The following is a 24,496-nucleotide window of genomic DNA, read 5'->3' on the forward strand; positions in this document are numbered from 1 at the left end:
TCTCATTGTCCTTACTCAAGAGAACACCTGCTGTCAGCTTCTGTGTTTCCCGTTGGGTGACTGTCCTTTATAGGGAGACGGGGCTTTATCTGAACAGCATGATTCACACATGTGTTTTCTTTTTAATATGAACATCAAGAATATTCATAAAAATGTAATGTAAAGCCTTCCCCTTTAAAACTTAGATGAAGAAAGGAGGACTGATTTCCAAGAACTGGTCTCTGTATTTGCACGGAGGAGGAAGGACGGACTCTTCACCTCCACGTGTGTATTGAGAAATGGCTGGTGACCTGGCAGAATGGTGCCTGAGCAGACATTTCGAAAGCAGGCAGTTTCCTTCTAAAAAGACTAGATTTTAAACTCAAGTATAAGCAGGTTAGGAATGTGTAGATATAACTTTGGTCTAACTGTGGGCGCTGTTCTCTAGAAGATCCTAGAAGAGAGATTTCGTTTCTTGAGCTCCAGACCTCAACCCTTACTGATTTTCAGTCGGATTTACTGTCCCTGGGGAAGGAGGGCACCGAGCAGAGGAAGCAGGTGCTGGAAAGGAGGGTCTGCTGAGGAAGGAAGGAGCACACAGACAGTCCTGCCTTGTCCGCTCCTTCTGAGTGGACACCAGGCACTCCGGAAAGGTAGGCTTGCTCACAGTGACCACTCCACAAAGCTCATTACCTCGCAACAAATCAAATTGCATATTAGACTAAAACATACATTCTTCTTCTTCGCTTAAATAAAATCTTTTCGTCCTCACCCCCCCCCCCAGCCCCAAGTGCCCAGGAGGGGATGGATGGGGACTGGTCATGGGGAGTGATGTCCAGTCCTCCCCGTGACCACTCACCTCTGCACGTCCACCTCGCCTTCCCTCTCCTTTCCTCAGCCCAGGGTGGTGTTTCTCGCATCCTAAGTCTGCAGTAACTTAGTTTTACAAAATTCACTTACTAATATGGAGAACGCTAAAATCTTTGTAGAGTAGCACTCAGATTTTCTCTCACTAGAGAGAAATTAACTCCACCGTGCCTGAAGGACGTGTCCCGTTGAAGCCACGGGACGGTCAGTTCCCAAGTGTACAAGGACAGTCCCTCAGTGCACCCCCGAGCAGAAGCTGGCCGACTGCACGAGGTGGGCTTCCAGGGGGAGGTGGTTCTGTGGCCACAGGGTTAGCTCGGGCACGGCGGCGTGGATGGCCCTTGGCCTGAGCATGGCCTGAGCCCTCGGCCTAGGCGGACAGGGAGTGAGTATATCATTTTGGGGGGCCATTGTTTCGTCATCTGTAAAAATGGGGTGGACATGGGCTCCTGGGTGGCTCAGTTGGTTAAGCGACTGCCTTGGGCTCAGGTCATGATCCTGGAGTCTCGGGATTGAGTCCCGCATTGGGCTCCCTGCTCGGCGGGGTGTCTGCTTCTCCCTCTGGCCCTCTCCCCTCTCTCGCTCTCTCACTCTCTCTCACCTAAATAGATAAATAAAATCCTTAAACAAAAATGGGGTGGACGCAGCCTCACTCATGGGCTGTCATGCAGGCCTCTGCTGGGGGACAGATCTTCTCTTTGCGGCTCCCGGATCTTCCCCGGTGAAGCGTGTGGGCTGCGCCGCGTGGTCAGTGCTCGCCAGCACCCAGCCAGCCAGGCCGGGGGCGCCGGTCTCCATCAGAGTCACGGTTCTGTCGGTGTCGGCACGTCCCGCTGACAGCTCCCGCGGTGCGGGGATGACGCCGTGGGCCGTCGAGCGGGAAGCCGAGCCGTGGTTGTGACTGACACGAGGAGCGGCTCTCGCAGGAGCGAAGCCGGCGGGTGCTCGATCGACACCAAGCCGGCGCACCTGCGCACAATTCTGGACCCTGGGCGGGGGCGTCGGGTTGGCCTGGAGGGTATTTCTCACGTGGAGCACATTGAAGTGTGCACGTGCTCGGGCAAGCATAGAATTGGTCCTTAAAGAAAAGCTGAAATGTTTCTAGGTACGAGCTCTGGACGCCAGGCCCTCGAATGCTTAGAACAACCCAACGCGGTGGACTCGGGGCGGGAAAATTGATTACTGACGCGAGGCCAGCCGGCCGCCAAGTGGGAAAGGATGACCCAGGGTGCTGACCGTCACGCGCACCTGCGGGCCTCCTCCGGGGAAGCCTCTGCCTTCTGCTCAGGTCATGGTGTCAGGGTCGTGGGATCGAGCCCCGAGTCCGGCTCCCTGCTTAGTGGGGAGCCTGCTTCTCCCTTTGCCGGCTGTCCCCCCTGCTTGTGCTTGTCTCTCCCTCTCAAAGGAGCAAATAAAATCTTAAAAAGAAATAAAAATGTGAATACCCACCTTTTGTAGCAACATGGACGGGACTGGAAGAGATGATGCTGAGTGAAATACGTCAAGCAGAGAGAGTCAATTATCATATGGTTTCACTTATTTGTGGAGCATAACAAATAGCATGGAGGACAAGGGGAGATGGAGAGGAGAAGGGAGTTGAGGGAAATTGGAAGGGGAGGTGAACCATGAGAGACTGTGGGCTCTGAAAAACAATCTGAGGGGTGTGAAGGGGCGGGGGTTGGGAGGTTGGGGGAGCCAGGTGGTGGGTATTGGAGAGGGCACAGACTGCGTGGAGCACTGGGTGTGGTGCATGAACAATGAACACTGTTACGCTGAAAATAAAAATAAATAAATAAAAATAAAAAGAATCCTAACCATTACCACTTACATTTTTACCAAAAGCCTCTTGGCTTCTGAACCTGGGGTCTCTCCCACAGCTTTTCTCCCACGTCTTTTGACACTTTTTGTTCGCTTTCCCTCATTCTGGAGATTGACGCCTGAAACCGCCTCCAGCTCGCCCTCCAGCTTCTGCTCTCCTCTCAGCCTCTCATCGTCCCGCTGATCCAGGCTCCTCGTCTGGCCCGTGTCTCGCTGCTGCGTCCCTGCAGCTTCTGGCTGTCAGCGGCGGAGCCAGGCCAGCGAACGCAGCCCCCAGACGGGAAGGCGCTGTAACGCCCGAACAAAGCGAAGCCCCCGGCGTTTCCACAGCTGATTCGGGGTAATTTACGGCCGGGGCAGCGGGCTGGACCCCCGGGGGGCGGTCTGCTGCTCTCCCCAGCCTTGACTCTGCCCCCGCTTCCGCAACTTTTACGGAGCAGCGAGGGGCGCGCTGGCCTCGCCTGGTAGGTGAGTAGGTCACCAGGTAGGTGAGGTCACTGGTAGTTATCAAAGGGGGGGCACCTGTGAGCCACGGGGCTCTTTGTTAGTTATCAGAAGGCAGCGCAGGGGAGAACACACCGGGAGGCCGGCGATGGAGTCCGTGTTGCCAGCCGTGCTGCACCTGCCCTCACAGGTGACCTTCAGATGCGACACGGTCTCTGGTTCAGGGCGTCCTGTAACCAAGCCCGAGAAACATACAGGGCTCTCTGCCTAGAGACAGCCCAATTCCGGGAAAACTGGTTACCTATCGCTTTTCAGCATCCAAAGACCTCTGATTCTCAGATTGTAGCCAAGATCCTGGGCCGACCAGGTCATGACACCCTGATGGTTAATGTGCAACTTCTCCTTTCCTTGGAAATCCCGATATGGCTCGTGGTCGAGCTCTTGCGCAAAGTCTCGGACTTCCTTTCCCACGCTTTCATCACCACTTTGACTGCTTCTGGATGGGAAGATGACCTACTGCTGAATTTTTACCCATTTTTACTTCCCTCCTGGTAATGTAGGGGAAGATTTTTGGTCACAAGTTTTTGCCATGAAAACGAATATCCACTAAGGAGACAAAGTGTCGAAGGAGAGGTTAGAGCTACCTCAGGGTCGTGGCTTCGGGGCTTCCCATAAATATTGGAAAGCGTGATAATGTATGCTGACCTACGATAGCTGTTATCATTAATGATAATTGGATACACAGAATAACGTTCCTGTATTTTCAGTTTGGATTCGGGTACATTTTTTGGGTTGGTTCACCAGTATGGTGGGTTTTTTTTTTTTTTTTTTTTGGTAGAAATAAGCCTGTGAGAAAGGAGAGTAACAAAGATGAAAATTCTGGGTTTAGGAGAATGTAGGAAAGAAAAGGCAACAGTCATTTCTTCAGTATTTTCCATGCAGCAGGTTCAGTGCTGGGTGATGTAGCTGGTCCATCTTCAGGAAGGCCCTCGGAGATTCCATTAGTTTTCCTCTATCACAGACAGGAAGTGAGGATTCGGAAAAGCCTGGGTCGCTTGCATGAGACCTCGGAGACCTGCGCGGCGTAGTGGATCTCGCACTCTCATGGGTTTGCTGGCCAGCACGGCACCTCTTCAGGACATGGACTGGGTCCAGGAAAAAAGGTCTATTTCCGTTTGTTGTAGTGTTGGAGGCTAAATTCTTCCCAAAGCCTCCAGCTAGAAAAGCTAGGTCTTTGCTTAAAACCAGAACAAAGCACAAACCAGCGAACACTCTACTTTTCAGAGCGTCTGGGTGTAGAAAGTTAGCGACGTCCTCAACTGTTCCTCCTGAGTCACCGCACGCCGAGGTTCTGGGCTGGTTGTTTTGCTGCAGGGGAGCAACCGTGTCGGACCCCGTCGCCGGGATGCATGCTACGCCTAGTGAGGTGACAGAAGTCTGCCATCACCTGCCGCGGTTCACTTGGTTTCCGCACGGGCTGGTGCTAAGCTGAATGGGGTCATGAAAGGGAGCCCCATCCTTTTTGGCTTTTAAGTCTTCGAGAGTGATGGCTCTTTGTAGTCCTTCAGATATGGTGTGGGTTTGTTGCTTCTAATTGACTGTCTTCACAGAGAATGTAGGGAGGAGCTTTTCCAGAAACTTCCAGTTGATCCTTCCTGCTCTAAACCTCTAACTCCAGCAGTCAGCCAGCCCGGGGGAGACTCTGACCAGAGAAATGGCTGCAGGACGGTCCATGGGCCACCGGACCCGGCGTGAGCTGCAGTCAGAGCCTTACTTATCTCTAACTTTCATAAGACTTCTTTCTTTCTTTTAAAAGTTTTTATTAAAAATTTTTATTTAAATTCTAGTTAGTTGACACACAGTGTGAAAGGAGTTTCAGGTGAGGAGCTCCGTAATGTCACTCTTGTCTTTTGACTTTCACAGTGGGTCTTTGGTGGATGCTCGGCTGCCTTGAGCGACTGACTTTCTTTTCACCAAAGTCCCAGTGCGGTTGACAAGCCCACTCCCCACTTCCCACAACCCCAACCCTCTCGTGCCATCTATGTGTCATGGCCAGCTGATGGACCTTCGCTCCTCAGCCATCTCTACTTCTTCGTGATCAACGGCAGAGAAGAGTCTTGGTAGCTGTGATGACACAGTGATACCAAGGGTCCTGTCTACCCCACTCCCAGCAGAAGCAAGCTTAACCCGGCGTTTTTAGAAAGTGGAGCCTGAGGCATGAGAGCAAAAGAGAGGGCTGCACGGAGGGTTGGGGAGAGCAAAACGGAAAGGAGGAGAGACAACGCAAAGCTGGATTGCCGGCCAGGCAGAGACGAGAAACGTCTTGCTTAGAATGGGACCAGTTGAGGACACACTTGAACTGCTTTGTAGCAACATTGCTCAGGGCAAGAGAGGGAGATGCATTTACTCCTCTGTGTCTCTCACGTTGGTAAGACGACGGCTCCACCCGCGGCTGGGCTTCTCCCTTGCAGGCTGCCTCTGCGTGAGTTCTGAGTGAGGTCGACGGCAGAGCTGGACCAGCACCAGCAGAAGAGGCACATGGGCCCTGGAGCGGGAAGCATGGGCCCAGTGAGCGCAGCTGGAAGGCGAGAAGCTGGCGTCAAAGCTGGAGAGAGCCGGTCCCTGCTGCTGTGGCTGGGAGGCCCAGAGGCCGGGGGCAGATCTGCCCAAATCATGTTCACGGACGTCTACGGCTCGGCAGGGGCACCGTTAGGTACAAAACCAGCAGACATGCCTGCGAAAGAGCAGCATAACTTACGAAAAACCCCAAATGTGAGAAGTCAAAGTGCATCGCCAGTGAACGAAGTGCAGAAACGTGGTGCCGGACCAGCAAGGTAGACGCAGGAGGACATAAACCTGATCTCATTCAGTTCCAGAATAGGCGGGTTTCATCTCAGAGGCTCAAGGTCAGCGTGCTGGTTGCCTCTGGGGAACAGAGAACGGGTAGAGAACGTGGCTGGCTGGGTCTCCAGCCCCTGTTAGCACCAGCACACGCACACGCACTCTCCTGCTACTCTGGGGGCTTGTGGCGGCGGCTTGCTGTTCCCACTTGTCCCGTTTCTTTGTCCAGTGGGAGCCATATTGCCTGGGAGCTCTGCCCCTCCCCCAGACTGGACCTCAGCTGAGGACGGATCAACCCTGGGGTACAGACGCCTGGCGCCATGCCTCATGGTGGGACCGACCATGATGCAGGCTTCGCTCCAGAGCCCTTGCTCATGAGATCGGAGCCATCTGAGACCACATTTGGTAGCTGTGGAATGCTCTGGAATGTTTTGCCAATCTTCTCCTGAGAACCCCCAGCCCCCAATGGCCCCACCAAAGTATTCTGTTTCAGGCTCTGAGTCTCGTGGGCTAAGCGGACAGTGTTGAGCGGTGGGCAGGATCTCGAGGTGACGCTCCATTCCTTCATCCTGGGTGAGAGCTACATGGGTTGTTCACGTTGTCATAACTCAGTGATAGGAACTCAGTGATTGAGGTCTGCACATTTCTCTATACTTATGTGACGTACACTTTAATATCAAAATGTTCATTAGAAGAGGGGAGACTTGGCCAAAGGACAGGCGACACTTTCTTCCAAATTCTTGAGTCGAGCTGCTTGCCTCAGAACTGTGAGTACCTTAAAATATTCATATTAGGTAATTCCACCCACACCATGAACACACCCCAACCCCCATCCCATGGGCTGAGCTACTACTGGGGACCCCGCTGACATTAATATTCCCCCAGACGTGGGCGTCTGGGTGGCTCAGTGGGTTGGGCCGCTGCCTTCGGCTCAGGTCATGATCTCAGGGTCCTGGGATCGAGTCCCGCATCGGGCTCTCTGCTCAACAGGGAGCCTGCTTCCCTCTCTTTCTCTCTGCCTGCCTCTCTGTCTACTTGTGATCTCTCTCTGTCAAATAAATAAATAAAATCTTTAAAAAAAGATATTCCCCCAGACGAGGCATGAAAACCTCCATAAAGAAAAACTAGCTTGTGCGGCCTTAACAAAATCCAGATTCTTAGTGGTCTAGAACCACCACAGTTTACTTCTTAAGCAAACTCTACTGAGGTTCAGAGTAATTGTCTTGAGTGGTGGCCTGAGATTTCTGGTTTCTTCCGTCTCTTGGAATCTCCCTCTGGGCTTCCACGATCCCCATGGCAAGGTGGGGCCGCCAGAGAAATTTGCACGTGTGGTCACGTGTTTCCATCTGGGGCCATACAGGTCCCCCACCATGCCCCAGCCCCCTCTCCTCCTCAGTGGCAGGGAGTGGGACCCCAGGACAGCAGAGCCCCCGACGTGCTCAGAGGGAGAAGTCTCTACCAACAGCCAATTTTCAAATCTTTACACAGGACCCGGGAAGTAGGTTTTAACCTCTTCTACAGGATGTAAATTCCATGGAAATGGGGGAATAATCCAACTTTTTGCATATCCTAGCTTCCCACGTGAATATTCTACGTATTTGTCTATTCCCACTTCAAATTTGAAAGCTAATCTCTGGAAGTATGTCTTTATCATCAGGAAATAATCATGTAATAAATGTACTAGAAAGTATATTAAACAGTAACGATACGGAAGGCTTTATTTGAAACACAAGCGCTTTATTTTCTGTAATCAAAGTTGTTCCTTGCATATGAGGACGGTCTAGTGGCTGCTTCTATGTTTGGGAACGGTTTCTGCTCTGGTCTGCTGTCTTGAAGAGCTGCACTCCAGGGTCAATGTCAGGGTCCTATACTTTGGAAAAGCTTTTTTTTCTTTGCAAAACTGGCCCATTTGAATCCATGAGCCGTTAAGCCCGACCTTTCTTAGCTCAGCTGTGGGGCTGAATTACAGGAGTGCATGTCACATCGCACTCCCAGGCGTAAAGAGTAAGTGCAGAAGGAGGTATTGGGACAGAAACACTTAATAGCTCTGATTTTATGTAACCAAATGGCTCTTTAGGAAGACGTCTCCTTGGGCTCTTGACGTGTATTTCTCTGGGGCGACAGTCAGTCATCTCCATTAGCAGTTGAACCAACTATTAACTCTATCAATACTCAGAATCCTGTGGGTCCGAAGATCGAATTGGTACTGCGTCGTCCCGTGCACGATGTAGAGGGACCCTAGAAACAAGCAGATGAGACTCACTACTGTACACACATGATTCCAGGTGTGCCCCAAATCCTGGAAAAATCCTGCCATTTGTGAGAACAAATATTTTAGGCACTCGCTATTCCAAATAAGAGCATTGACACTATTCTGTGACAGTGAGATGGAGGAAATAAATATACACATTCACTTACCGTACTTCTGGAAAGCAGCATCAACTTTATGGCCAATGCCAGGAAAGTCAGCTGCGATCGTTCTGGGGTAACCTGCGTCCATGGAACGCTTATACTCGTCATACCTGGTCAAAACAGTGATTGAAAGTGTCAGAACGTGCTAAATGTGTAGACTTCTCAAAGGCATTACGGGGACTTTGGTATCGGGACTCTTATAGGAACTTTCAACCCCATAGATCTTGTCTAGTATGGGGGAGGGGGAGGTAGAACGCTGGGTGAAGAGGAGATCTTTAAGGTCCTTGTCAATGCCAACAACTAATTCTAATTCTCCAGGAGGCGCTGCCCATTGTCCTGCTAAGGTAAATTGCAATGAAAGATACATTCCTGTTGGCAGAAGGGGCTCCGTGAAGGTAGATGCCCCCTCCTCAGCTATCCTTTCCCAAATTCAGCCCTGTGTGTTCACTGCATCCCCGCTGCAGGGGCTGCGTGATGGTCGCCAGGACAGACTTGGCGGCTAGACTGCTGGCAGCCACTCACAGAGACGGCAGCCGGCCAAGGCCATCGGAGACTCATTTGGCTATGGTTCGATCTAGAAGGTTCTCTCTAGCTAGAAAGCGGTGCTGTGCGAACATGTTCTATGCTCAGTCTTTACCTCCAGTATTTGTTAGCAACAAAGAAGTAGGTTTTCCCAGTTTCTTCATCAGAAACAGCAGCATCGATGTTCTTCACTGTTTGAGGGAAGCCGAAGGATCGGTAGATGTCCTTGGGGTATCCGTACAGCATTTCCTGTCCCTGAAAGGCCCAGTACTGATTACCTGCCAATCAAAAAAAAAATAAAAAGGATGGAAACACTTGTCCTGGACACCAGAAGACAGCGAGCCGACTCCAGCGTCCTGGCCCCACATGAGAACTGTCTAGGGAGATTCTTAAAGATACCGATGCCATGTAGAGGGCACAGATTGCATGGAGCACTGGGTGTGGTGCAAAAATAATGAATACTGTTATGCTGAAAAAAATAAAAAAATTAAAAAAAAAAAAAAAAAAGATACCGATGCCAGTTTCGTATCCCAGATCACTTAAATTTATATACACTTTAAAGTTTCCTACATCATTTGAATCTGCAGTGAGCTTGGAGGGCAACTGGCTTGTGGGGCTGAGGGTGTCTTCCCAAAGCCAGTTGCGGCCTTGACCAAAGACTTGCCCGTACTGCGTACAGTGGCGATACAGGGCTCCCTGCTCTAGCAGCCTGGGGCTGGGCACAGTCACGCCAGTGGTTTCCCAAAGGCCAGGGGGTTGTAATGACTCACAGGCCATACGACTTGCAACCTCTGTAAATAAGAACCATCGCATCTCACTAGAACACAGCGCCAAATAGCCAGTGGTTGCTGGTTCCAGATCTGTGTGTTCATACTCCGTAACCCACATCCCATAAAACAGGTCTTAGATCTTAAAGCCAAGATGATTCTCATGGCACAAATACACTCATTTGCCCCTTATGAGAAAGCGGCTTGAAATTTTGTGCGTCTAAAATCCTATTTAACTTTGTGATAGAAGGGCCAGAAAGCCTGTGTCAACGTTTTCTGCCCGTCCAAACCGCATTCAGTCCTTCGGCGGTGTCAAGCACTCGAATGCTCGTGTGTACGAGACCAGACATCTGTTTGCAGAAGTACCGGCATTTGGCACAGTGTCTTCCAAGCCAAGAGCCCATCATTGGATTATGTTTCATTCTGACGGAATAAGAAAAGTCTGTCCCACTTGATTCATGGTACGGTTCGTCGTATTTTAGCGTACAAATTGCCTGGGAATCTTGCTAGAATTCCGGAAGGTCTGGAGTGGGAGCTGATCTCATGGATGGCCCTGGAGCACACTGTGCTAAGTGAGAGTCTGGGTCTCTAATAGACCCCCCGGGGTATCAACGCTGCTGGTCTGAGGACCCTACTTTGACAGCCGGCTCCCAGGGCGGCCTCTCCCTCCCTCAGGAGACCCATTGGTATGAAAATAGACTCCAAGAAATCTGGACACTCCAGTGCTTCTGTGTCATCTGCTCTATTCTGTGGGCCCCAGGATGGGTATGTAAGTAGTTTGCAGAGAAAACGCTTTCCTAAGCCAGGTTTGTGGCCCCGCAGAGCACCCACAGATACACTTTCTATCTCAAATGACTCAGAAATGCAGGAGGCAGTGCTTAGGTAAGGGGCTGGCCTCCCATCGGTGTGGTGAGAGTGAGAGCGTCAGATTTTCCGAAGGCCCCCGAGAGAAAGCGGCCAGAGCTCACTCATATCTCAGCCCCAAAGCAGGGGAATGCAGAAGCGGGACCCCCGGGGGAAGCGTTACCTTTGAAAAATCGGATTTCATCTCTCTCAGGGAATTCATAAGCAGCCTGAAGGCCACTCGGCAGCTCCGGCCAGAAAGTAGAAATGAAATTCAGCTCAACTTCCGGGTAGAAGGGATTTTGGCGCATGTAGAACCTGATGTAGAAAAAAAACGGCAAAGGTTTTGATCTCCTGGATGCAAGGATGGGCTGACCTTTAACGAGCACAACAGCCCAGCCAACCTCGAGAACATAAACAGTCACGTAGCAAAATCGTTACAAAGGGATGGGCAGCGCGTGAATTCCACAGTCGAAGCACTGGCTTTGGCGGTGCCATCTGGAGCCAGTGGCCAGACACCCGTGCCGCAGCCCACCGCTGGTTGCCAACACCCCGTGCAGATGGGGCAGCAGGGCCTCTCCCCTGCGCCTTAACCCCCCCCCCCCCCCCCCCCCCCCCCCCCCCCCCCCGCCGAGAGCCTGGCACTCTCACCTCACCAATGAGAGATCAAGGGCGGCAAGGGGAAGGGAGCTGTTTACGGCCACGTATGTGATAAGAGAGAGGCAAAGGTTAATTTAGACCCAGAGTTGGCAGCCACTCCGTTCCTCCTCCTCTGGTTGGATCTACAGTCTACAGGGGACACTGAGGCCTGCACCATCGGGCAGCTCCAATCCCACCTCGGCTGCTGGGAGACCCTGGGCAAGGCTGTTCCTGTCTCTAGCCTCCCATGGCTTCATGACTTGGTCACACTAAGTGAGCTCAGGGTCCTTTCAGTTCCTGAGAATCCTAGACCTGTGTCTGTTCCTTGGAGAAATCTCTCGAGTCCTTGCTTTGAGAGGCATGTCCTGCCCTACCAAGAGCTTTCCTTTCAAACCCACTCTTTCCATAGCACCTGCCCAGCTCTGAGCCACAGCTGCTAGGGTTTGCACCCAGACTTATCCTTCGTAGGGGAGAGGACGGCAAGCATCTGGAATCAATGCCTTCTATTCTCACATGGATCTGACCACAGACAGAGTGACAAAACTGTGTGGACCAGACTCCAGGAATAGCAGCCAAGATGTTGAGCCCATCCGAACCCACTGCTTTCTCTGTGCTGGCGCGCCGGCCCGGCCTCCGTCCCCATCCCGGGGACAGCATCTTCCAGAAAAGGACCTACTATTCCTGTGCACGGTCCTTTAGGAATCAGAGTGGTACAGAGAGCAGGCCTGGGCCTTGCATGAGAGGTGACCCTGGCATCTTTGAGCCCACATGCTGCGGAGGGGGCACCAGAGCCCTCCTGTGGGGAGAGAAGCCTGCAGGGACCACCCGTATGTGCTCACAGGAGGGTCCTCGTGAACTCCTGGAGGTTTTCCCCACGGTGGCTCCTCCCCTTCTCTAGGTCTCTGCAGGTCACGGGCTTGGGCTGGGGGCATCTTCAGTGGGACAGAGCGGCTGCACAGCCCTGCTCAGCACCATGGGCTGTTTCTCCAGAGAAGGACCCTCCTTCATTCACGGTTCATTGTGAAGAGCGGCATTGACGAGGAGAGCTCGGGAGTGGGAGTCAGAACAGCTACTGCTCCGTCACCAGAGAACTCTGTGCCCTGAAAGGCTCTCTTTCCTTCTCCCTACTTTACTTTACTGATCTGTAAAATGAGATTCTATCCACTGAATTTTCTACTTCAATGGTACTTTTGTCTGAGAACCGAACAACAGAGTACGTGCGGGGAAAGGCTGTTACAAGCTTATGGTACCGCGCCAGTGTGTGTAACTGCTTATGGTTCCTTGTAATTCTAACTGTACATCCAAGAAAGTGCAGGATAAACACTGTGTGTGCGCCCATGGCCGTGAGAGCCATGTTCTCACAAGCACAAGGCACAGGGAGGGACTGATGTCCTACCTATCTTTAAAGAACATCAGTTCTCCCCGAACGGTAGAGATAGCATCGAAGACTAGGTTACTGTCACACACTTGTGGTGTCTGGGGGCCTGTTGGCTGGACGGGATTGGGAGAAGGTCCTAAAAGAAAAAGAGATCTGGGGTTAGTTCTGCCTGGTCTCGCACAGCTTCTTAAAGGAGGCAGCTAACGGCTGTTCTAACGGCCCCTCGTCCCTAGTTTTCTGTCCACTCACCATATATGGCCTGGATGGCATTGATGTCATCCTGAGACAGCTGGACATGACCTTCGTACATGTAGTTGGGGTACATCAGAGCCCCAATATCAGTAGAATGAGAAAGTCCAAGGGAATGACCCAACTCATGAGCGGCCACGCGATAGAGGTTGTAATCTAAAAGGTCCAATAAAGCCATTAATGAATGTTTGCAGTGTTCTCCGTTGAGAGACCTGGCATGAAAGAGCTAGAAAGCCTTTTCCCAAAGGTGGGAGGACGGGAGGCTGTTATTAACAGGGAAGACACAGGCTAAAACCCAAGCTCTGTGTTTGCACTGATACAATGAGAAAGTAAGCTCAGCCGATTCTGCGTCGTGTGCAGACTGGTCTTGTATGAGTTCCTGAGTACCAGTTCACGGAGATGCAGTGGAGCTCTGGTAATGATTTTTTCTTCCTATCTACAAACTCATACATGCCTATGCTGGAAATTTCGGAAAATACAATCTCTCCTCCCTTAATTTTCACATACTCTTACTAACATTGTTAAATTGTGCTGCATCCTTCTAATAAAAAAATAATTTTATTGTAGATGCCCACAAGAAAAACGTTAAGATTTTCAACATTGTCTTAACAGAAATTTTGGAGTGGGCTGTTTGCAGCCAACAAGACGTTATTACTAACAGAAATAGCCTTCTCTTCCAGTTGTCTAAATGTATCATTCGTTTCGTAAGTGGCAGTAGAAAATGCCTTCTTCTATGAATGGTTCTTTCCGTTAAGCCAAGCAGGATCCCTGTGGAGCAAGAAGGGACGGGGAGACTGGGAGAGACCAGATGAGTTGACTCACTTCTGTAATCCGCGGTCCAGCTTTCATCTTCATCAAAGTGAGTATCTCCTCCAAGATTCGGGCCTGGTGGAAAAGCGTGAGCGAGGATTCCGTCGGGTCCATCAAAGGGAGAATTGTCATAGTGATCTGCCAGAAACAGAATTCGAGAAATGTCCCTCTTGGTTCCCATTTAGGCTAACCCAGGAGAGAAAGCACTGGCTTGCTGAGAGGACAACAGACTTCCATCAGATGGGATCTAGTTTCCCTCCTTCAGCCTACAAAGTCAACACCACTTCTGAACCAGCTCCTCCAGCTGCAAAGATGAAGGGGTTTGGGGCACGTGGGACCAGAGAGCTTACCTCCCCTAACAAAGGATATCATTATGTCCGCTTGGCCCTCAGAGACCCTGGTGAAGGTCAGGGGTGAGACATTACTCCAGAGCTGAAAGGCTCTGTCAATGGCACTGTCCACGTCTGCTCTTGGCAAATCTGGTGTGTAATTTTCAAGCCTTAGAACGGAATAAAACAGAGACGTAAGGACTCATGGCTCACGGCTCTGCTGGGAGACGGCGCCCTCCCTCTGGTGCCCCGTCTGCTTACCTGTAGGTCAGGTGGGTGTGCTCCCAGCGGAGGGTCTTCTCACCAAGGGTGTACGGAGCCACGTCGGGCACCCCACATCGGGGCTGCCTCATCAGAGCCAGGGTGTCGGCGTCCACCTTCCCTGTCACCTTCAGTCCGAAGAACGTCTGCATCTGCTTCAGCTTCTCGGTCACCAGACTGCTGTTCCTCTGTCTTGGGATTTGCTTCCCGTCACTCTTCAGGTTGTAGTAGTTTTCCAGGTATTTCTGATGAAAGACAAAATTATTGAAATGCTGGATGGGAACTCTTTCTCATTTCTCAAGATTGGCAGTAAGAAGCTCTAGCTACAGCGGAGAACCACTTCTAAAGATGGTGTTTCGGTTTCACGGTGGAAATCCTGACAGGTGGAGATGAGTCCCTGGTAGAAATTTCCCCAGCACTAGCGAGCGCGCAGTCCGAATGACAGTTCATGGGGACATCTGCGTATGTCCCTTTGCTCCCACTCACCTCCAGCTGGGAAGGGAAGAGGAGACCCTGTGCATGGCTGGACAGAGTTTTGGGGAAAGAGCCCTTTCTACCAAAAATTTCTCTTTGGAAGAAATCCACCCTTCCGTAAAATCCTTTACACTACGACTGCTACTCAGTACTACTGAGCAAAAATGCAAATAAAGGCTCCTGCCCTTGTGCCGTGTGAAATTCTGCTTTTACCTGAACCAACTCCGCATCCTGCTCTTGTGCTCCCGAGGTCGCGGCGGGGAAGCCGTGGGACCCCACGCCCCAGAGCAGCAGCAGCAGCAGAGGGAGGCTGGGCATGCTGGCCTTCATGCTCCTGCCCTGCTGATGGACTGTGAGGCTCCCCACCTGCCGTTCCAGCACCTCGGCGAGGAAGCTCCCTCTTTATATACAGTTCGGTGCCTCCAGAAAGCCCGAGGCTGGCTGACTCATGCTCCATAATATCCTCTTTGATTAGCGATGAATAGCTCCCGCGATTATCAGAAACGGTGACGCCTGCAGATTATTTAGATTCTCTTGGTGTTGCAATCTTATGATTAATACCAAACAGGACATGTGGGAAGGAGGCACAAGACAGTTGTTTTCTTCAGTCCCTTTCTACCCTGTTTGAGCAGCGTGTAGCGGGCTCCATGAGCACTTGGAAATGGAGGCTTTGCTCCTTGATCCTGCTGGCCGTGAGGTGCGCCGGGTGGCACCCAGCTCCTGATCCCCAGGCAGAGGGCAGAGGGGTTGACCTGTGGCTGTGCTGTGTGGTTGTTCAGGGCCCGCACTGCCCAAGTCCACAGCCCTGCAGGTGCTTGCCATGGGGTGGTTATCCCGGCCTCCTCTGTTAAGTCTCTTGGAACACCTTCTCCAGGGTCCCACAGTTGCTCTCTATCTTTATTCATGCCCGGGGGTGAGAACCTTGGCTGAGAAACCCCTGCCCACAGGTGGGGCATGTGGTAATTCACACCCTGTGTAGACCCTGCACACTGGCATCATGGGACACACAGGATCCTTCTCTGAAACCCGTCAGAACGTACCAGGGGAGGCTGGGGCTGGTGGGACACCAAGTCTTACTGTCTTATTGGGAGTCTGCTGTCTTATTTTCTTAAAGATTTTATTTATTTATCTGACAGAGAGAGAGCAGAAGCAGGGAGAGTAACAGAGGGAGAGGGAGAAGCAGGCTCCCCACTGAGCAGGGAGCCCTAGTCAGGGCTTGATCCCAGGATCCCGGGATCATGGCCGGAGCCGAAGGCAGATGCTTAATGATGGAGCCACCTGGGTGCCCCAAGTTTTGCCTTGTTAGAGGCTCTCCTATCTGTAAAATCAGGGTTTAATGGCTTATTATTTTCCACGCATGTTAAAATAAATTCATGCCTATGAAATGAAAACTGTGTCTTTATGTATCCCTGTTTCATATTAGAGTGTTTTTGGGGGGTGACCTTTCCACCAGTGGTGAGAAAAGATGATTGAAATCTGTGGCTTCCTCTACTCATGCCCCACCCTCCTGCCTAGAAAGTGTTGAATGAGACGTAAAGTCCGTACCACTTGCCTCCCCCACCAGCAGCTGACGGGCCCCCCGCCTTCCCGCCTGTCAAGTGGGCTTTCTCACCTTGCCAGCTTCTGACTTCCATTCTCCTTGCCACACAAAGCACAACGTCTTGTCCATAAATATTGCTTCAGTGTATTTTGGATTGGTGTGGAAGGGCTCACTTCCTCCCTAATTATCTGACCGCAACTTCCTCATCTAAGTGGAGCAACTCGTGAGTTCGAGACAGTAAGAGGAATTGGAAGAAATTCTCAAGAGGCTGGCGTCCTCTCCTTGTCCCCGGCATCCGCGGGAGCAAGTGGTACGGTGGAACGGGGACCTCAGGGCACCAGCGACTGAGCTGACTTCAGTGCAGGCCACGGAAATCCTGCCAGAGCCCCTCCACTCTAGAGCTCGCAGTTAAAGTCAAGGGGTAGCAGACGCGCTCCGACTCTTGGGGAGTCTGGCCGGTGCGAGGAGGCTGTACCCCGCTCCAGCGGGTGGAGGGAAGCCAGGTGCCCGCGGTAGCTCAAGGGCACATGAGCGCCTGGGGCTGGGCCCGGAATTACAAGGGAACCCTGGTGAGAGGCTCTCCCGATGTCCCACGGGGTAGGGCTCTGCACAGACTGTGGTCGGTGCGTCCTCCAACGTTTGCGGACCCCCGTGTCCTTCAAACAAACACTTTGTTTGTCCACAAACAAAATCCCTTTTGGAAAGCCAACCCGTAAGCTGATGAGAGCAGAAGTGCCCTCTGGAAAGTGGGAAATGGGGCCTGAGCGCCCTGCCTCCCTCCCACCCACGGGGTCCCTCATCCCCTGTCCTCCAGCGAGGCCCCCAATGTCCGTGCAGTGAAACATGGGAACCTGGCGTCCGGCCCAGCAGCCCTACTTCCCAGATGAAGAGACGCGAACAGAGAGAGGTCGCCTGCGGGCCGGGGGTCACAGCTCTGCAGGGACGGGGTGTCGCGGCCCGGGGAGAGCGCGAGGAGCTTGGCTCCCACCTTCTGTTCCAAGTCTGGGGGCATAGCTTTGGCCTGAGAGACATACGCATTTCCGCGCAGCTTCAGGAATGCGGCCTCAGGTGCAGACTGGTCCCCGAAACAGCTGTTTGTGCGGTTTCCTCCCCAAAGGACAAAGGAATTTTTAAATTAAGCTCTGGGTAGGCAGCCGGCCTCAAAGACTCATGGGGTCCTGAGTCTTGAACTTCCCAGGGAGGTCTCAGAGACTCCACGATTACTGCGGGCGCGTGCTGCAGCCCGAGCAGAAGGAAGACAGAACCGTCTTGACCGAAAACTGGGGGTCAAGTCCTGCGGGGGTCCTGGCACCGCCTCAGCCTCCCGCAGCTCCCGAGAAGCTCAGGACAGTTCAAATGGTGTCGCCTGCTCCTCAGCCTCGGAAGCTCCTTCCCTGGGGGCTCCGTCCGTCCCTCTGGCCCCCGTTGGCCTGCAGTTTGGCGGAAATCACTCCTCTGTCCAGGGCTCCCCGGGAAGGCCCTTCTCGCTTTGCTGTCAGCAGCTCCTTGCGTGTAAATGTCTTCCCTCATGCTGAGAACCTGTCTGCTCTGTGGACTAGATTGATGACCGCAGCTCCCCAATCATCTCTCTGCTCTTCACTGTCCACCTTATTGTTGAAGCTTGACCTTGACTTTGATCCCTGGCCCCGGGCTCTCCGAGGTGACCACGAACATCCAACGTGGGGTCAAATGGCTTCCTCGGTCCACAGTGCCCCGACCCTGTCTGCATTGTCTTGGACAGACCCTCCTCTCCTTGGCTCAGGAGTCTCTGCGCTTTGCTTTTTCTCCCTGTACTTTTTGATCACGTCCTCTTCTCTGCGCGGTCTCTCCCTTTTCCCCTCCGGAATCTCTCCGTTCGCTTAGGCCCTGCGCGGAGCCCTCGTCTCTCACCTCTGGCCACTTACTACCCAGGGCAGGGCTCTCTCCTCCTGCAAGCTCAGACTGCGGCCTCACGACCGTTCCTCCCGGAACACAGGCCCCAGCCTCTTCCGGGCTCCTCGGGCCGCCAGGATAGCTCCACCTGGAGGTGGCGTCATTTCCTTCCGGAGACGGACTCTCTCCTCACTGTTTAACTTCTTACCTGGAACAGAGCTTCCTAAACCACAGACGGGAGTTCAGACTGTGCCCCAACTATAGAGCCTGTGACTTGGTCTTTCTAGGTCTTTTTTTTTTTTTTTAATTGGTTTCAGATGTAGAGGTCAGTGACTCATCAGCTGTGTACAACACCCAGTGCTCCTTCTATCACGTGCCCTCCATCATGTCTGTCCCCCAGCCACCCCATCCCCCCTTTCCTTCCCCTCCAGCAACCCTCAGTTTGTTTCCTATGATTAAGAGTCACTCATAGTTTGTCTCTGTCTCTGTTTTCATCTAAGCAGTCTTTTTATGTCTTGATTTTCCTACCTAAAAACTGGAAATAACACTAGCCCGTGCCAGGCAGGTTTCTGAGATGAGACACACAGGTAGGATGTATTGAGTCCGGTGGCTGGGACACGGTGTGCGGAAACTACATCAGCTCAGTAATTCTTTTTTTGAATAAAATCCTTCCGTGGTTTCCTTTATTAACCAAAGCAGATGGCATGTGGAGAACATGCCGTGCTCAGGCCCAGAGTGATGTCCCGGTTCTGCTTCCCTCTCTCCCGTGCCGACCGACTTACACTGTTCCCCACACGTGTGCTGCGCCCGGTTCTCTGCCCTGTCTGGGGTCATGGCCCCTCTGTTCTGAGGTCACAGAGTTCTGTGGTCCCTCCAGGTCCCAGTCAAGGGCCACGTCATCTACAACTTTTCCTCTCTCCTCCGCACTCTGAGTTTTCACAAAACATTCCTCTTCCTTAAGGCAGTTTTCATAGTTTCCTTACCTTGACTTGACTCCCCTAATGGAATGCAAATTGCAGGAAAGAGGGCTGGCATTCTGTGTGCGCATTTCCGTCCACTTTCCAGGGCACACCAGATTTGGATACAAACTTCCTTGATATGGAACATGTTAGGCTAAATTCAATGGGATAGAAAAAGGGACACATTCATACTTCAGAGGGCATCTCTTCTTTCAGAGAGATTTCTCTCACTTTGGGATGGCTGGGAGGAGCCATGGCCACTCTGGGGGCTGAAATGGCTAAACCCAAGGACCAGAGTGAACTCCGGAAGAAATGGGAACGCTCAGGTCACCGCAGCGCATGTGGGTAAGAACACGCCAGTTACCTCTTCCCTGAACTTTCTATAAAAACTGACTATCGACTGATCTCAGTCTTGTTGACTAATCGGCGCGATAGGTGCACGGTGCAGACCCCCCCGCTAGGAATTGCAAAACTAATCAGATCCCAGTTTTGCTCTCAGAAGGGAGTTCTCGTGAAGGGGTTATAGCTTGATTGCTGTGAAATCATCTCTTGAAGTAGCTGTTAAAAATTGTAGGTGTAATATTTATTATATCAATGAATGTTTATGTAGGCATAGAGCTCCAAAAATTTTATGGGAGATAATAGGAAAAATAAAATTTGAAGTACAAGGATATACTTTTCAGCCAATGTACCCAGAAATCCACTGATGACCAAAACAAATCCAATCGCGGTCTCTTTTAGCCACTCACGTCAGCTCCCCTCTCCTGTTCTGGTACTTGGTTCTGAGAAACCAGCACTGGTAACACATCTTGTCGTGTTAGCGTGGGTGCGCTTGGAGAGACAGCTGGAGGGGCACACACGGGCTGCCTGCTTAGACATGTGTCCCGACTACCCTTCAGTAAGCCTCCTTGGAGGGTCTTCTGCTGGGTCCCGGCCAGCTGATGAGAGTAAAGGGCTCCCCAGCCATTCTGCACCCTAAACCTCGAGTACGGGTTGGTGGGGTTTCGGTGCAGCAGGAAGGACACGCAACGTGTCCATTTCAGGCTCTTCTTGCGTCACACGGCAGAGAATTGTGGAGATTCACTCCGTTCCGGAAGGCGGGCAGTTTGTCAAATCCTTGAATTGCCACATGAAATAATTTAATCTCAGAGGTCAGTTGAAAGGTCATCAACTTCTGCTTCCCTGTTTTGCTTAGGTGGCAACATAACAGACGTTGTGCTGGGGACGCATCAGACTATTTTCTAAATGAATTACGTGCGTTCAGGACGGTACCTGGAACTGTGTGACTGGCTGAGCGCTAGCGAGGTCTTAGCCTCACTGTTTCCAGGTGCGGTTGTCCCTAACCAGCTGATTTCGACGTAAGGCACAGAGGTACCTGTAGCTGACTCCTTTCAGCCTGAGCCTGCGGCAGCCTGAGCCTGCGGCAGCCTGAGCCTGATGTGGGCTCCATACAGAAACTCTCCTTAGGAGCATGTCCCAGAACACACGGCTCTCAAAAGGAGCAGGAGGATGTGTACACATATGGTGGAGAGGGCATAAGGGTTTTTAGAGAAATCTACCCCAAAGGAAGAGCCAGAAGCCCTTAGAAGCTTCTATCCTAAAAGCTACACAGCTAGAACATTGGGGTGTTTTCTTCCCTGGCCTTGAGCTCAGCCTGAGGTCACAGAGCCCCATCAAATCCCCAGAGTCCTCTGTTCTCCTCCCTCCCAGGGCCCTGCTGTCCAGGTTGTAAGAACAAATCTGTGTCCTCGTTTATACGGAGGGTTAGCCCAGGCTCTGTACAAAGGCGGACCAGTGTGGACTGCATATTTTATAGGTAGATCTATACGCACCTTCGTGACTCAGAATCTATAAACATGCATATGTGATTAACTTTATACGCATAGACACACAGCACCATGCCTGCAGAGGAGTGCACACACGCAGTTCTACGGGGAACACGTGTCTTCGGATGATACATCGGATGGGATGTAAAATGGTATTTTGTCCCATAACACCCCCTGAACTAAGAACAGTGTGTTCCCCGGTTCAGAGCTGTCTTTAGGACTGCAAACAAAAGCAACTTGATTACAGGCGGTATCTCTTCCCAGCCTCTGGGAAACCTGAGATCATTCGGGGAGGTTACGTGACGTGTCTTCAACCAAGAAGGGAAAGGAAAACGTTTGGAAGGAAGCCTGAGGGACAGTAGCAGTTTCCTTAAACTGGAAAACGGAACATTGGGGCAGTCCCCCCAGACCTAAAGACCAGCACTCCCCATCCTGCTCCTTGGAAGCTCCCGGGTGCGCCTGTCCGGTGGGGTGAAGAGGCTGGGTTCCTTTGGCCTGGATGCACCCAAAATCAGGAGGAGCAAACATGGAAACACACACTGTCTTCTCCAAGGCGCCGGTAGGGGGCGCAGCGGAAGTTCCGCTTCCAAGGCCAACGTGCGTTCCAACACCAACGTTTAGTCACACAACGGCGGCTTCCTAGTTGCACCGAGCGAGCATGCTTACCTTCCTCGTACCTGGGGAGGGCATGTGTAAGAGAATTTTCTGCCACCTCCAAAAGGTGTGGTAGGAAAAGTACAGAATTTTTAGTCAAATGACGTGGATTTGAATCACAGCTGAGCCATCTTGGCTGTTACCACTTGCAGAAAGGAAACATACAGAACGCCTAGCCCATGTGATTCTGATGGGATTGAACTGGTCGGTACCTCGTAAACGGAATGACTGCACATGGTAATTATCCTTACCTCCTCCCCCTTAAGACGTGTCTATGATCAGAGGCTCCACAGCGATGTAAGGTAACCGGGGCTTCACAGACATGAAACTCAATTTCTGGGTCTATAGTTAGCATTTTCTAGAAATAGAAAGATCAAATTTTCTCTTAGAATATTAGCCAAAATACTACGCATGCATTATACATTTAACTGACTCCCATCGATCGGCCCTCCAGAGAGCGTGGTTATAGTCGTGGACTGCTGATGCGCAGACACAGAAACAGGACCCAGAACCGGAGTCAGGATTCTGAACGTGAGAGAAATCGCCTTTTTGTGTAAAGCAGATTTGAATTCCAAACTTGATGTTGCAGCTTTTTAGATCTGTAGACTTGGGCATGTTAATCTTCTCGGTATCTCATTTTCTCCCATATAAAATGCAAACAATAATACCGAGGTTTCCCAGGACAGCTTTAGGGCCACATGAATCCCCCAATAAAAATACACATCATGTTTGTCTCGTAATAGCTGCTCGATGAGCATCTGTTCCTCGTGGGGAGAGACACCTGAAATCATCCACGTTAGCCATCCAGCACTGGCCATGAGGAGAACGAGGTCCCGTACTTTCCTGTGTTTTATTTCCTGGAAGCATAACTCTTGCCACTATGAGTCCTGATGAGAACACGGCAATATGCCAAACATGACTCACAAGAAACCATCGATAATGTAGATTAATAGCAATTCTTGAAGAAATTGTTGCTATGCCACGAGGTACAGCATGTCAATGGCCATAGAGGTTTTGGCTAAATGCCCATCATAAGAGCCGTGGCGGTGAGTGACTCCTTGACTAGTTTGGAAGCTCGCCCACGAGGCAGACATGCTACACAATGCTTCACCCTCCCCTTCAGCATGGGCTGCACGGGTCTCTAATCCCACACGTCCAGGTGGCAGATTTCTCAGTTGCATAAACCATGGCCAGGAAGTCATGTAAAACACATACTCACCTTTGGTTTTATCTTGGGAAAGTGGACCAGTTTCCTCTTTGTCACGGAGGAGCTTTTATCGATAAATACAGTTACGTTCTGAATCAGCTCTTGCTGTCGGTCTGTCCTGGGTGCGATTCCCCCCACACAACCCCAAAGTGGCTTTTCCCTATTGACTAACAGGGGTCAAAGGACACTGGAACTGTGGATTCTTTGGTCAGTCTGGAAGGCCAAGGCCTTCTCCCCCAAACGCTGCACCCCCAGTTTGACGTGCACGAGAGCCACCCCCGAAATGCTGGAGAAACGCACTGTGCCTGCCGGAGGTGGCGCTCGCTGATGTGACCAGGTCGCTTGATTGCAGACTGACGACTTCCACAACGGATGTACCGCTGAATTACGCACGGACGGAATCAATCAATCAATCAATCAATTAACTAATATGTTTGGAGAGTGTTTTCTCCGCTCCTATATTAATGGAAATGTAATGTTTTTAGTTATGTAATGCAAGTTGAATTCTTCTTATTCTTCCCTCTATGACGTAACTCAGAAAAAAAATATTTTCTTCACTGTAGTCAAACCAACTCTATGTGACGCTCCGCAAATGTTGTTACCCGTCCTATCGTCACACCACGAACATGATGCTCCCTTTCCCTCCACGCTCAGCCTGCTAGACTCTTGCTGCTTGAAGAACATCTAGGATCAAGCATTGCCTCCTTCCTAAACTCATTCATTCATTCATTCATTCATTCATTAAATAAAAGCTTATTAATAAGCAAAGGTTAAGAGGCAGGCGCCATGCTGGACACCGGGGACAGTCCAAGGAGGGACGTTTGAGGACAGTGAGAGCACACTGTGGGTCAATGGGTGCACAGAAAAGGAAGATTGAACACAGCCAGAGGGCAGGATGTGGAGACTAAAGACACACTCACGGAAACACAGACCATAATGGGACCAGCTGCTGCTTCTCTGCTCACGGACTGTTGGCTTCACCTTGACAGGACATTTCCCTCTGCCTGCTGGGACCCCACAGCCAACTCCGCATATTCTCTGAAGGTCTGTGGTCTGTCAGCCCACTCCCCACGTATGTCCAAGCCAAGAATCATTTCGTTGGGGGTCAATTAGAGTAGATTCATAGTAAGGAACTTGGGGAATCTCATGGAATAGAATCTCAGGACAGCCATCCTGAGAAATGGGAAGATTACAGGCTCTCTCTCTCTCTCTGTCTCTCCCTCTTGTTCTCAGTCTGAGCCTGAATATTTGCTGGTTTTCCTTTTTCTGCAGACCAGCTTTGCTCCATGGATGATGTTTCCCTGTAAGTCAGTCTGTGCAGGACTTTGAGGTCCAATGGTCTTAATTCTAGTTTCAAGCTTTGACAATCTTGTAAATCTTGTCCCAACGTGGGGACAGGAGGGCTGGAGGAGGCAGAGAGCCACAGCCATACCCCTTTCCTTGCTTGAGGGGCCAAGTCTGGCTTTGCTTCTCGGGTGGACCAGCCAGAGCATTCTTGATCCCTAGTCCTTGAGGAATGGAAGCCCTCCTGTGGTCTCCAGCCTCACCCTGGGACCCGCATGAAAATTCTCTCCAGACACCTCCCTCCTCTTGGTTCCCTACCCACTTCCTACGTGACCAATATAGATTACTTTCCTCCTGTGATTCTCTATTCTGTCATCTTAATATCTTAATCCTTTCCCTTCCTCACTCACTTTTCCCTGACCGCCTCCCTCGAGCTTTCCTCCTATGATTCTCTATTCTGTCATCTTAATATCTTAACCCTTTCCCTTCCTCACTCACTTCTCCCTGACCGCCTCCCTCGA

General features: G+C 51.4%; 1 protein-coding gene across 1 annotated transcript; it reads right to left on the reverse strand.

The window, feature by feature from the left end:
* Positions 1-7,665: 7,665 nt before the first annotated feature.
* On the reverse strand, positions 7,666-15,015 carry LOC125078735 (interstitial collagenase-like). The gene is made up of 10 exons (XM_047691807.1): positions 14,847-15,015; positions 14,160-14,404; positions 13,920-14,068; positions 13,582-13,707; positions 12,760-12,915; positions 12,529-12,646; positions 10,678-10,811; positions 8,999-9,161; positions 8,368-8,471; positions 7,666-8,187 (listed from the first exon to the last, which is right to left on the reverse strand). The coding sequence occupies exons 1-10, from the start codon at positions 14,961-14,963 to the stop codon at positions 8,087-8,089; spliced, it is 1,413 nt and encodes a 470-aa protein (XP_047547763.1). The 5' UTR covers positions 14,964-15,015; the 3' UTR covers positions 7,666-8,086.
* Between the last annotated feature and the right edge of the window lie 9,481 nt (positions 15,016-24,496).

The sequence above is a fragment of the Lutra lutra genome, chromosome 10 (assembly GCF_902655055.1).
Source record: "Lutra lutra chromosome 10, mLutLut1.2, whole genome shotgun sequence".
NCBI classification, from domain to species: domain Eukaryota; kingdom Metazoa; phylum Chordata; class Mammalia; order Carnivora; family Mustelidae; genus Lutra; species Lutra lutra.

Bases quoted from the DNA above. Each gene is read 5' to 3' on its own strand.
- LOC125078735 (XM_047691807.1), bottom strand. From the start codon at position 14,963: ATGAAGGCCAGCATGCCCAGCCTCCCTCTGCTGCTGCTGCTGCTCTGG. The intron at 10,812-12,528 runs GTAGGACATCAG...TTTCTACATCAG, and splicing joins CTGATGTTCTTTAAAGATAG to GTTCTACATGCGCCAAAATC. The intron at 9,162-10,677 runs GTAACGCTTCCC...TTTGATTGGCAG, and splicing joins TGAAATCCGATTTTTCAAAG to GTAATCAGTACTGGGCCTTT.